Source organism: Epinephelus fuscoguttatus, linkage group LG20, assembly GCF_011397635.1.
Source record: "Epinephelus fuscoguttatus linkage group LG20, E.fuscoguttatus.final_Chr_v1".
Classification (NCBI taxonomy): domain Eukaryota; kingdom Metazoa; phylum Chordata; class Actinopteri; order Perciformes; family Serranidae; genus Epinephelus; species Epinephelus fuscoguttatus.
Window position 1 is genome coordinate 34,559,599 of NC_064771.1, and position 13,648 is coordinate 34,573,246.

Consider the following 13,648-nt stretch of genomic DNA (forward strand, 5'->3'; position numbering starts at 1 on the left):
ATCCAGGAACTGCCTACCCACTCTGGACACATGAGGCCAGGTCCTGCACCAGGAGGAACCCAGGGCCCACTGCACAAGGAGGAACCCAGGGCCCTCCGCACCAGGAGGAACCCAGGGCCCTCTGCACCAGCGTAATGTCTGACAGTGGCTCGGAGGATATCATCCCAGTGCCTAACAGCAGTCAGCGTACTGTTGGCTCTGACATGAAGGTCTGTGTGACCCTCCAAGGATCTGCCTCCCCAGACCATCATTGACCCACCACCAAACCCGTCATGCTGGATGATGTCACAGGCAGCATAACATTCACCTCGGCGTCTCCAGACTCTTTAACGCCTGTCACATGTGCTCAGTGCGAACCTGCTCTCATCTGTGAAGAAAACGGGGTGCCGATGGTGGACCTGCCAATTCTGGTGTTCTCTGGTGAATGATGGAGCTGCACAGTGCTGGGCTGTGAGCACAGGTCCCACTAGAGGACGTGGGGCCCTCATGCCACCCTCATGGAGTCTGTTTCTGACAGTGTGGTCAGAAACATGCACACCAGTAGCCTGCTGGAGGTCATGTTGTAGGGCTCTGGGGCCTAGTAGAATCTATACAATCAATTTTTTTTTCTGTCCACTACAAACATAATGACGTTCAGTGAGATGAACAGACTGAAAACTTTATCTTATTAGATCAAACAGATGTTGACAAAGTTTTCCTTTGGGAACATAATTTGCGGTTGAAAAAAGCTAATCACAATATATTGCAATATTTGTTATCGTGATACTCAGCATATCGTAATACATTTAAAATCGCAACAATATTGTGTCGTGACTTCAGGTATCGTGATAATATATTATTGTGGGGCCTCTGGTGATTCCCACCCCTACTGGTCACACCAGACTAAGAAAGGTTGGCGACAGTGTTTTAATATTTATGTTTTTATATTTCATTCGTAAGGCAAACAATATGTTATTTCTTAGACCACAAACTGCAGCCTCACGGTGGGTACAGTTTATTGTAAAGGTGCATCTTATTAAACATTGATAAACAGTGCAAAACACAGCCGTCTGTTCAGTGACCTCCTCTGTCAGCTGAGTCTTTGGCGTCACTCAGGAAAAAATATAACGTCACTGTACACTGAAAACAGATACAAATCCCACAGGTTATTATTTATCATCGTATCAAACAGTGATATTTACATTACGTACAAATATTGTACACAAATTGCAGCTGTAAGTGTCTGGAGAGCCAGTGAATCAGGCCATGAAGAAGAGGAGGGTGTAATGTCAGTGTGTTGAGAGAAAATACAGTGCCCAAAGTGCTTTAAAAACATCCTGAGGAAGAAGCTGCACGACTGTGAACACAACAACTCACCGTTAAAGAGGCGTCAAAGGAAAATTTAGCTGCAGTTAAACATCAATAATAAGATCCGTCTTCTTGCAGTGATGAAGTCATTTGTTTTTATAGATTTCTTCCTCAGTTTGTGATTCCTAAAGTTTCCTTTAATGTCTTAAAGCTCTCTGTGGGGGGGGAGTCACAAACATGTTGCTGTGAGTCAGTGGTTTGAGTGCTGGTCAGGCCACTGTCAGGAAAACAAAAAACTTATCAAGAATAAAGCAAAATATATTCAGGGAAAAAAAAGTTGAAATGTTGAGGAAAAAACAAAACAGGAATATTTAAATGTAAATTTGTAATTAAAAAAAAAAAAAAAAGTAAATTTTTGAGGAAAAAACAAAACAGGAATATGTAAATGTAAATTTGTAATTAAAAAAAGTAAAATTTTGAGGAAAAGTTCATGTGAAATATGAATAAAGCTGTTTTGTTGACTTTTTGAAATTAAAAAAGTAATATTTTCAGGTCAAAACTCTACAAATATTTCAAAAATTAAGTTGGAACATTGTGAGAAAAAGTCGTAGTAATTCCACTATAAAGTTATAAAATTTCAAAAAGAAATATTGCAAGATAAAAGTCCTAATTTTATGAGAAAAAAATCTGTTTTTTGCAAAAATAAAAATTGTAATTTTTCAAGACCCAAATTTTACATATATATATTAAAAAAGTTTAGACTTTTTGGAGAATCAAATAATTTTGGAAATACAATACTAAAACAAATTTTCACTTAGTTACAATCTCATATTTTTAACTGAATATCTCATGTTGAAGCAAGATGTCATGTGTTATAATTAAATTGGGGGAGATGTCTGTTATTTTGTTTTATATTAACAGTACTTAACATAAAGGTTTTTTACTTATGAGAAACTGTAAATTGTTTTGTAATATTTCACCTTTATTTTTGCTTTTATTCATCAAAATATGACATTTTCATAATTTTATTTTACTTTATCTTTTTCCTTGACAAACTGACATCTCTCTAAAAATATTACACTTTTTTCTCTCAAAATTTCAACTATTTTTTCCAAAAAATATTTCAACTTAAATTCAAAACCTCAGATTTGTTTGCCAGCAGTGGCCCCGATAATCTGTAGTACTGGTGAATTAATGAACATCGGTTTCAAACAATGGCGGCTTCAGACAGAAGTCCTCACCCTGTCACTCTGACCACATTTCCTGTCGACACAGTCGTCTGTGAATTAACAGTTATCCACAACAACAACACAGACATCAAACGTCACCCAACAGCTGTTTTTAACAGTGTTTCGGGTGATTTTGTTTTTTGTCCAAAGTTCATCAACAGTCCTCTTAAAAAGTAGATGATGAAGAGTTTGACTTTCAGCTGTTTACGTGAATCATCATCATGTATGTCATGAGATCTGAGGTCTCATCCACGTCCCATTCTTGTTTAGCTTTTGTTCCGCTGCTTTAACTCATCAGTGTGTTTTAACTCACAGACACTTTCATTCATTTAAAACGGCCAGGCCAGGACACCACTACCCCTCGCGGGAACGCACAAATGTAGGGGTAGGGCCAAGGGGGGGTATTGGGACGGGCCCTTAGCCTGAATGACCTAAAAGGAGCCACCTGCCTGTGGGCCCACCACCCGCAGGGACTTGCATCGGGGCCAGGTTCATAGGGACCCGGGTGTGCTGACCCCTGGTGTCACAGACTGGCTCTAGGGATGTAATTATAAACTAATAGTATGTACCATTTCTGCCAATATATGCCCCTAAACCCTACACACTGGAGCTTTACCAATAATTTTGTCAGCATTCAACGACCACAGCTAAAACGTGTTTTCAGGACACTGTCACCAAAATCTTTCTGGAGCTGCAGTTTTTGAATCTTAATAAAGAGTTTAATTTAACATTTGGTGGCTGAAACTTGACCCTCATACAACATGGATTCAAAACGTACGAGAACAATATGAGATGGAGCTAATAACATCCAATCCGTCACACCAGCATTTAAAGCGTAGAGTTAAAAAGTTTCAGCTGCTTAGACAGACTAATAAAGGAAACTCTGTGAGGAACAACACACTGTGAGGTTGAGGCTCGTTCTCAGAAACAGAAACTAGTGTTAAAAAGAAGCTAACGAGCACTCTGTGTTCCTGTGAGAGAGATTTATATTTCTGTTTCCACCTCCTGCTGTTATGCTGCTTGGCAGTATCAGTTGGAAGTAGCAGGTCATCATTATCATCATCATCATCATCATCGTTGTCTGAGGTTTAAGAACAAAAAAAGCCTCAGTGTCATAAAACAGGTGACGGTGCGTTCACTGACAGGTCCAGGTGTTAGGATATTTTACAGCTGTTCCTGCAGCTCTGTGCAGACGGGCTCAGCGGTGGCGGCCGGATTAGTTTGGGTTTTTTCAGCAGTGTCCCTCCCGTCCTCTTGGTGGCGCCGTGGTGAGCGTTGGCGGTGACGGAGTAGGAGCGTCCATGCATCATGCGGGCGTTGAGGCCGTTGGCCATGGAGAAGGACTTCAGGTGAGACTTCAGAGCCAGAGGGAGGGGGAGTTTATCGACCAGGTGGACTGGAGTGCAGGAGACGATGGAGCGACAGCACAGGTCCTGAAGGCTCAACACTGAAACACAGAGAGACAATAAAAATGTCTGAAACTCTTTTTGTACGAAGGGCGCTGTCACATGGAGCTCTTACACATTTACTGTGTCATGATTCAACATCAACACCTGCGTCCTCATATGACGACATTACATTTTGGGATTGCTGCACCTTCTACTTCATTGGCTTAACTTAGACCCATTGCCCTCAACAATGGAAGAAGATCAGTTCTGTACTCAGAATTTCGGGTAAGTAGTATATGATACAGTGCTTGTTACGGTTGCTTAGCAACCTCAGACACAACCTTTCTCCGCGCTCTTGAAAGCTGGCACAAAGTAGGAACACAGCGCCTGACATCGCGTTTTCTGGGCGGTTAAAGACATGACATGTGCACGGCTCCGTAGACTTGAACAGTGACCCCCAACCTGCAGTTAGACAAATGTTGCATTGATTGTTTCCATTAAAATAAAGTTTGGTAACACTTTACTTGAAGGTATCTACATAACAATGACATGACACAATCATGAACTTGTCATAAACATTATGTACATGTTTATGACTGCTGTCATTAAGTGTCATTCGTTTTTTGTAATGACAAGTTGACATTGTTTGGGTTGTCTTGATTATGACAAGTTGACATTAATCAAAGTGACATTACCAGAAGTTGACTTTGTCATGACAAGTTACAAGTGACAATTAAATTTGTTTGGGATGCCCTTATTATGACAACTTGACATCAACATAAAGACAACTTCTGGTAATGTCATCCTGGTTAATGTCAAGTTGTCATAATAAGGACATCCCAAACAAATTCAATGTCAACTTGTGATGACGAAGACAACTTCTGGTAATGTCACTTTGATTAATTAACTGGGGCGGCAGTAGCTCAGTCCATAGGGACTTGGGCTGGGAACCGGAGGGTCGCCTGTTCAAGTCCCCGCCCGGACCAAAAAATATGGAGCGTGGACTGGTGGCTGGAGAGGTGCCCTTGAGCAAGGCACTGAACCCCTCAGCCGCTCGGGGCGCCTCACCAAGGGCAGCCCCCTCACTCTGACATCTCTCCACTTTGTGCATGTATAGGTCCTGTTTGTGCATGTGTCTTTCGGACCTGTGTGTAATTGACAAGCAAGAGTGAAAACATTGAATTTCCCCTCAGGGAGATTAATAAAGTAAATAAACTTAAAACTTAAACTAAATCGTGGTTGGTAACTAAAGGTGGCCAGACTTTTACCATCGAGGCCCTGACGCTCTGGAGTTCTCTGCCTGAGGAGATTAGGTGTGCTAACACATTACACGTTTTTAAATCACTGCTTAAAACAATGCTGATTTATACTTTTTCATTTGTAGCTTTAGTGTTTTATTTCTTTTTGTTCTGTTTTTGCCTCTGTGCTCACTATTTTTCTCAGCTCTTAACATTTTTTTTAAAAAAAAATATTGTATTGTTGTCTTATTTTCATGCACTTTGTGAATCACTTTGTAACCTTGTTTAGATAAGTGCTGTACAAATAAAATCCTAATTATTATTTATTAGAATAATTATTTACTGAAGGACCTGAAACTTTCTGAGCTGGTACCAATGGGGGAATTTATATTAATTATTAAGGATCAAGAAAACAGCACTTGTGGGCAATGTGACTGTGACTCAAATTATCACTGTCATCATTTTAAGTATACTGAACATGTTTATTTATTCAACTGTTTTTGTATTGCATATTAAATGGATGCTGTTCTTGCTCATTCGTGGTGTGTGACAGTTGTTCTTGTCTGCTTGCTGCTTGTTGTTGTAACAGCGCTCGTGCCGCTCTCTCGACCAGGGTACTCTTAAAAAAGAGACTTTTACCTGGTTAAATAAAGATATATATATTGACAGTGATTCATTTTTTATACTTATCAGGTCCTATTTCTCCCAAATAGCCAGGAGAAACTAAAAATACATACCAAACAAAAGCTCACGTCTCAGGAGGTTAATAACAGAATTCAATATTTTTCATTTTGACGTCACATTAAAAACAAATCACAGCACAGACAACAGAGAGACAAGGTGCAGTGTGTTTCAGTGTCGTCCAGCAGAGGGCAGCACAGACCTGCCACTACACTCAACACAAATCATTCTCAGTCAATGAGGAGCCCAGAAGAAGCCTTTTGTTTTTAAAGAGGGAGATGTCATCAAAAATACTCCAACAAATGAACCCCCCTTAAAACCACCTGTTACGTATAACAGAGTATTTTTACAGTGTGGTAATCATACTTTTACTCCTATAAAGTATCTGAGTACTTCCTTCACCACTCCACCGTACTGACTGACCTTTGTTGGGCCTCCACAGCCGTTCCATGCCGTGTCTCATCAGCACGATACGAGCGAGTTCAGTGAACGATTCGGTGATGTTAAAGTTACACAGCGGGCTGACCTCGAAGAAGGTGACGCCCAGCTTCTCTGCGTACACCTGCGCCTGCTCGGTGGTCACCTGACGCTTGTAGGCCAGGTGCAGGCGGTTCCCAACAAGGATCTTGGGCACTCCTGGGGCATGCTGGGTAAATACAAGTAACAGAGGATTATGACAGGAGTCATTTGGTGGATACTACTTCAGTCTGCTGGCCTCTCTGGGATCCAGGGTGAGAACTGGTTTATAAGAACCCCCTCAAATCTTAACAGACAACATCAGATCAAACAAAAGTGCTGTAATCAATATCTGGGGCTTGTTGTTTTAGTGTGTGTGTGTGTTTCTGTTCTTGTACATCTCTCATTGTGAGGACCATGGGCACATATTGCAAAGTGAGGACAGTCCAGGCTGTTTGAAGGTTCAGACTTTGTTTTAAGGTTCAGGTTAGAATCAGGTTTAGGGTTAGGCATTTAGTTGTGATGTTAAAGTTGGGGACTGGAGCATAGATGGTATAAAATATTGTACATAGCCACTTTGATGTCACCCATTGGTTTGTGTACTTCTCAAGTGTAGCCTCAAGTTTGGCAATTTGGCAGTTTCCATCTTGGATTATTGGAGCCAGAACTGACCATATTTGAACAATTGGGGGGAGCTAACTGTAACGCTAACTGCTAGTTCCGTTAGCATTTGCAGCTATGGTTAGCTAACTGCGAAAATGCTAATACTACTTTTCACTTATGAAAAACGGGCTTAAAACCATTAAAATAAAGTTTGCTTAACAGAAAAAACGGAAACTCTGACTCCTTAGAGGGTCTTTAGCTACAACCAAACACTGACCGGGACTTTTTTAGATGAACAAAATGTTACAATGAAGTTCCATGAAGTAAAACACATTAAAATAGCTAACACTATACCTTTACTGTAAATCTGGGGTTACACAATGGTCACGTTAACAAACCAATGCTGTCACCATGGTAGTGACTTACCATTTTAAAACGTTCAAAGCATTTCAAACATAATCAAAATTGGATCAGAACTTGATCCAATTCAAAATTTTATAGGATTTAAAAATAAAAAATAAAAAAGTCTTTGGATATTCGTACTAAACCACCAAATCTTATTCAACTGACATAATACTTAGTCCGGTACAGCCCTAGAAATGCAGGCTGGTTCGCTGGGTAGCACCAAGGTTACAAGAATCCTGAATGGAGCTGGTCCAAGAACAAGAGCTAATTCGGTGGTAAAAAAAAAAAAAGGTACAAGTGGTCACGTCCTTAATGATGCTTAATTTCATGCCTTATTAATATTAAAACAAGCGAGTTCATAAACTAGTAATAGAGACTAAAACTGTTTTTTATACCAGGCTGTAAGCGTGTTTATTTCTGTTGTAAAGTTTTAACATGGGGGTCTGTGGGGACTGACTCGCTCTTGAGTCAGCCTCAAGTGGACATTAGAGGAACTGCAGTTTTTGGGACTTCAGTGTTGGATTCATTTTTCAGCTCCAGAGTTGGGCTGGAGAATACATATGGATCTGAGGGTCCTCACAAGTGTAGAAGTACAATATTGTGTGTGTTGGTTCGTGTAATGATCTAGGTCTTGGACCGACACATAGTCTGCAGTCTACAGTAAATTCATCCACTGTTGGTTTGAGTCTGAACTTGAGATTTAAAGGTTTTATGGCAGGTTATAATCTGCTGAAATGAAAGAATGTAGATGGTTTCTATAGTAACAGACATGAAATTGAACAGCCATCATACTTCATCTTGGATCTAACCCTGAACACACAGCTAGGTGGGCTCTGAACAACAAGAATCAAATTAAATTGGTCAAATTACTGGTTGTACCCTGGTACAATGTGTGTTGGGTTCCTGTGTGAGAGCAGCATTGTTTGCAGTGAGTGGGTTGTTGTTGTGAACGTGGCTGACTCATTCAGAGAGGAGCTGAGATTTAATAACATCTGAATGGTAAACAATGTGCTGACTGCAGAGAAATATCTCTTCAGACGTGACGATAAAACACAGAGACTGATTGATGGATGGATCACTGACCTCGTCTATCTCTTTGATCCACCTGTCGATCCCATCAAAGGACCAGCGGTTGGTGATGTCATACACCAGAATAACTCCCTGAGAGACAGAAGGAGGTTTTTACAAATGACAATTAATGTGTCAGGAAAGCTTTAACTGTAATTTGTGACTAATTAACTCACTTTGAAAACAAAAAAAATGGCTCAGATAGTGGCCAATGGCTGCGCAGCCTCCAGCAGTCACGCAGTGTTACTAAGTGTACTGTACTTTATTTTAACTTTTTGTTTTCTTGAAGTGAATGCATCACACTTCTGTAAAAATATCCACGCATTTTCATTCACTTATCCGGGGCTGGGTCTCAGGGGCAGCAGGCTGAGCAAAGCACCCCAGACGTCCCTCTCCCCAGCAACACTTTCCAGCTCCTCCTGGGGGACCCCGAGGCGTTCCCAGGCCAGATGTGTTCTGGATCTGCCCGGGGCCTCCTACCAGTGGGACGTGCCCGAAACACCTCTAACAGGAGGCACCCAGGGGGGACCTGGAACAGATGCCCGAACCACCTCAACTGACCCCTTTAAATGACATTTGAAGACTTCACACGGAGCTCTATAACAAATGCTTCTCACTATTTTCTGACATTTTATTAACAAACTGATTAATTAATAATGAAAGTAATTGTTAGTTGCAGCTGTGACATGTTAATCTTTATAGCTGCAGCACCAACACAACACTACATGGATGCGTACGTCACGACCAAGTCACACACACAGTAAAGATTCATGATCAGCTCTCAGCCTCGCCATGGCGATAGTGTCACTGTTGCCATGGTGATATCTCCTCTGTACCTACTAAAAGCCCGACTGAGTGTTGACAACAACTTCATTCAATGAAAAGTGTTTTCTTTTTGTCTCTGCTGGGGAACAACGCGGTGTGCGGCTGTTTGATGAGTTTCTTCACACCTCCTCTCAGAGCTCAGAGAGAGAGTCTGAGGTCAGAACAACAACGCGCACAGAAGCTCTGAGAAAGGACTCAAAATAAAAACCAAACACTGCTCTGATAAATTCAAATATCTGGACTTAGATGTGCGAATGAAGCCTGAGAGGAAAAACAAACAGTAAACTCTACATTTCAGTATTAATGGGACTGACGGAGTATCAGCAGGGCTCAGCTGTTAACGATCCAACATGCTGCAACTACCTGACTCCGTCTGCAGTGACGGCGGGCTGTGGAGGAAACGTACCTGTGCTCCTCTGGAATAAGATCTGAAGATGGTGCAGAATCGTCCCTGACCAGACGTGTCCCTGCAACAACAGACAGATACTGAAATGTCAGATAATTCACACACGTTCTTTTGACTTTTGAGTTTTTATGACCTTCTGAGGAATCTTACTGAAGTGTCATCACCATCTAAACAAACACTAAGGAACTGTTCTTTATCTATCAGAGGAGGGAGCACGTGGCTGGGGTGTGACACCTTTTTTTTCTATCTTGACCCTCCACGAAGCTACAAATACCTTCTTTACTGCCAAACCAAGATGTTTTTCCGAAACCGAACCAGGTAGCTTCGGAGCTACGATTCTTTCATGACGTTTATCTCTTAATTTATAGTTCTGTGTTGCATCGAGGCATAGGTTAGGCGTAGGCGCCACGTCGATTTGGAGCCTATGCCGTAACCTACAACGTAGCCTGACATGCACCTCCCCAGAATTGTAATTGCGCGTCGTGTTGATGCAGACCTCCTTGTCTGTTTCTGTATACTGACACCATTTCCCTCAGTGGAAATGGACCTTGTATTTACTTTTAGTTCACAGACAAGAAACAATAAATTAAGAAGACAATAAAGCCTCCATTAAAATAGCATTTTAAGTCTTGTGTGTGATTTATACTTTGGGATTTATCCATGTTTCATATGAGGGGGAAAGATCGCCAGCCGCTAAGCTAATGTATACCATGTAAAATGCCACAGGCTTGTGCTAATAACGTTAGCATGTTGTATTTAAAAAACGTGTTTAGTACAGGACAGTTGTTTTGTCAGTGAACCTTGTGAGTTGTAATGGAGCCAAACTGTGTGCCGTTACCTTTGTTAAATGTTGCCATTGTCCCTGGTTTTATATGAGAAGAGGAAAAGATCGCTAGTTGCTAGGCTAATTTATACAATGTAAAATGCCATAGAATTTTGCTAATGTGAGAAATAAAATAAATAAAATAAAATGTTCGTAGTATTCACACAGTACTTAATTCTCATATGACACTGCTCATAAATCATATTCGAGTCCTCCTTCTGCGTGCAAAAGTCCAAAATAAGCCCAGATGTTTAATTTAAACGCCAATGGCGCATTTCTGATTTCTTTCTCCGGTGCCTCCATCTTTTGTTTTAAGAAACTTCCTGCAAAATGCTGCTGACTGAGACCTTTGCTGACCTCACCAGGAAAAAAACATCAGCACCATCTTGTGGACCGAGAAAGCAACTAATTTTATTATTCTTGAAACAAAAGTGTGTGTTTACAAAATTTCCTAATGTTTACAACAAAAGATTGATACTTAACATCGCTGTATTGTAACAATATCGCCACACAAAAGATGGCGTTACGATGCTGTGATTTTTCCACCCACCTCTGTCGAATAAGCCGTTTTGGAAGTTGGTGGAAATCGACCTGTTCTGTCATTGTATAAGAGAGTGTTGGCATTACTTGTTTATCTTGACTCCTGAACGTCTTTCTTTTTATGAAAAAGCACACTGTTACGTTGTTTTGCATGAACCACACCGTGTAAATAAAGTTTTATCTTGTTGACATTATTGTGTAATGATCGTCTTCACTGTGGGTCATCTCTCTGTCCTCTGGAGCTGAAAACAAGATGCAGGAGTGGCTTTAAAAATGCTCCGACCATAACAAAGTCCTCCTCTCCAGCCTCCAGAGAACATGACTGCTCTGTTGTTTTTGTGTCCGCAGTGAAAAACAAGCAGCAGAGCTGAATACCACAGCAGTGTTTGGGTTGGCTCGTGAGGACTTGCTGGCTGCTGGCCTGCTGCCTCTGACCGGGCCAGCTGCTGCTCTGTAAGTCAGGTGGTCCAACAAAACCAGTAAGATTCATCATGAGCTGATACTGAGAGACTCCATCTGTTGTTGTTTACAGGAGCCAGAACAGGACGGGACTGAATGATCGCAAACAGGAGTTCTGTGTGTCGTTGTGTGGGGACGTCACATGGGGTCAGGCGGGGATTTACTCAAAGTGTGTGTAGCCAGGGGACAGACACACATGTGCGCGCATAGACACACACACACACACACACACACACACACAAGAGCTAAAGCGTCTCATCCGCTTAAACATCAAACAAAGTTTCAGATTAATAATTTAATATTGACTTGGCTAAAAGCAAAACCACTCTAAAAATACCTCCGAGAGGGCCGAGAGTTTAGAGCCATGGGTGACTGAGCATGTGTACGTGTGTGTTCAGTATATTAAGTGCACTGTAATCCCACCAACATCGTTCTCCTCCAAGTGAACATGCAATGCTTCAAAACATCTATATGCAACAGACGCATTAACGCAGCCTGTGATTGTTTTTTGTTGCCTGCATTAAAACTTAATTGCCTTCATGTCACTGCAGTGGTGAAACTGTTTCTCATATAAACAGTAGAGTTTATTCAGATGGTTATTCCACCACAGTGAGAGGCTTTGAGTTTGTCCTCTCAGATCAGTCTGCATGACGCTGCAGGCTGATCTGAAAGTCTGATAAGATGCTACCTTCAAGTGCAAAAATGATTTGGCTCATCAGGAGTCAGTGTGGCAAAGCTGCAATGCTGTGTTAACATCGATTTCACATCCTGTAACACTGACTTATAATAACTTTATTTACACGGCACATAGTTAGTGTGCTTTACAATAAAACCAAAGGTGGACTTTGTAGGACTGTACGTTACTGTTTATAAACACACTCGCCAGTGACAGTGAAAGTAAGGGCGCATTCACACCAGGATAGTCCAGGGGTCTTGGTTCGATTGGGCGGGGAATGCAGAAAAATCTTCATTTGGTTTGGTTCACTGTCACACTGCACTTTTTAAAGCGGATCAAACCACCTGGACAACGTCACATAGTTACAACAGCTGCTCGTTTGGGGGCGGTATTAGCCAAAACGACCACTGACCAGGAAGAAAAAAAAAAGCATGAGGAAGAAGAAAACCTGGCTCAACGATTGTCCAGGACCGAAAACGGAAATCCATCCCCTTCAGTTGGCTTGGTCGCCACAAAACAATGGAGCAACACCAAGTTTATATCAAGAAGCGCCTGCACCTCCTCACTACTCCACGTGTGCCCACGAGACATTTTCCAACTTTTTCTTTTTTTTTACCTCTGCTTCTCCCGGTTCACGCTGTTGGCTTTGTTTTTTTTCTACCCAAAAAAAATTCCATTCTCTGGTTCACTTCCTCGCTTTGGTTTGCTGGATAGTCCATTTGCATTTCCCACTGCATGCGAACCGCACCAGGGTTCACTTGCATTGAACAGAGACCCCCAGTTTTCAAGCGGACCAGGGTTCACTCATTTGATCTGCACCAGAGTTCGAATGAGCGTTCACACCACTCCAAACGAACCGAACTATCCATGGAAGCGGTCCAGGGTTCGTTTAAAGTGGACCAAATAGCGCCAGTGTGAATGCGTCCTAATAATAATAGCCAGATGTTTCTACAGTAGCCCAGAACAGGCAAACTAAACACTGGCTCTGGATAGAGACATTCATGTTTTCATTCACCGTATCGCCAGAGTTCCACTGATCTGTAACATGACACTGCTTCATGCTGTTTTTGTAGTGGGTTAAATCACCTGGTCCGTTTGTTTCGCAGGAAGAGACCTTTGTGTATAACTCGGCTTCGGGTGAAAACCCATCATATGTTATCAGTGACAAAAAGGTGACTGCACATTAGCATGTGTTACACTAGCAGCAAAATGCCAAAGTTCATCAGATACATGAATTTGTATCATGAAACTGTGTTACTGGGTGTTTTACTCCTTTAAATCACCAGGTCTGTCTGTTTAATTACAAACACTTATATCCATCAACTTCTGTCCGGCAGATGTTTTCAACTGGTTGCAACCTGCAGTTGTGACTCATGTGGACGGATGACGAGGTACACATCATTTCTGGAGCACGCTCATCACACAGTGTGACAATGGGCATATGCAAATTAGGGATATGATGTCAGTTTTCCAAATAGAAAATATTTGATTTAACAAATATCTGTGAAGGTGCAGACCGGCATGATTCAGAGAGAGAGACTGAAAGGATACGAGTGTGTGTTTG

General features: G+C 41.6%; 1 protein-coding gene across 1 annotated transcript in view; it reads right to left on the reverse strand.

Moving 5' to 3' along the window:
- Positions 1–904: 904 nt before the first annotated feature.
- The window catches only part of rab40b (RAB40B, member RAS oncogene family), a 29,219-nt gene continuing 16,475 nt past the window's right edge, over positions 905–13,648 (reverse strand). Inside the window, exons 3-6 of the mRNA XM_049562824.1 lie at positions 9,587–9,647; positions 8,371–8,448; positions 6,247–6,469; positions 905–3,963 (exon numbers count right to left, since the gene is read on the reverse strand). Coding sequence (XP_049418781.1) covers positions 3,671–3,963; positions 6,247–6,469; positions 8,371–8,448; positions 9,587–9,647 — 655 coding nt within the window. The 3' untranslated portion in view covers positions 905–3,670. The remainder of the gene's footprint in view (positions 3,964–6,246; positions 6,470–8,370; positions 8,449–9,586; positions 9,648–13,648) is intronic.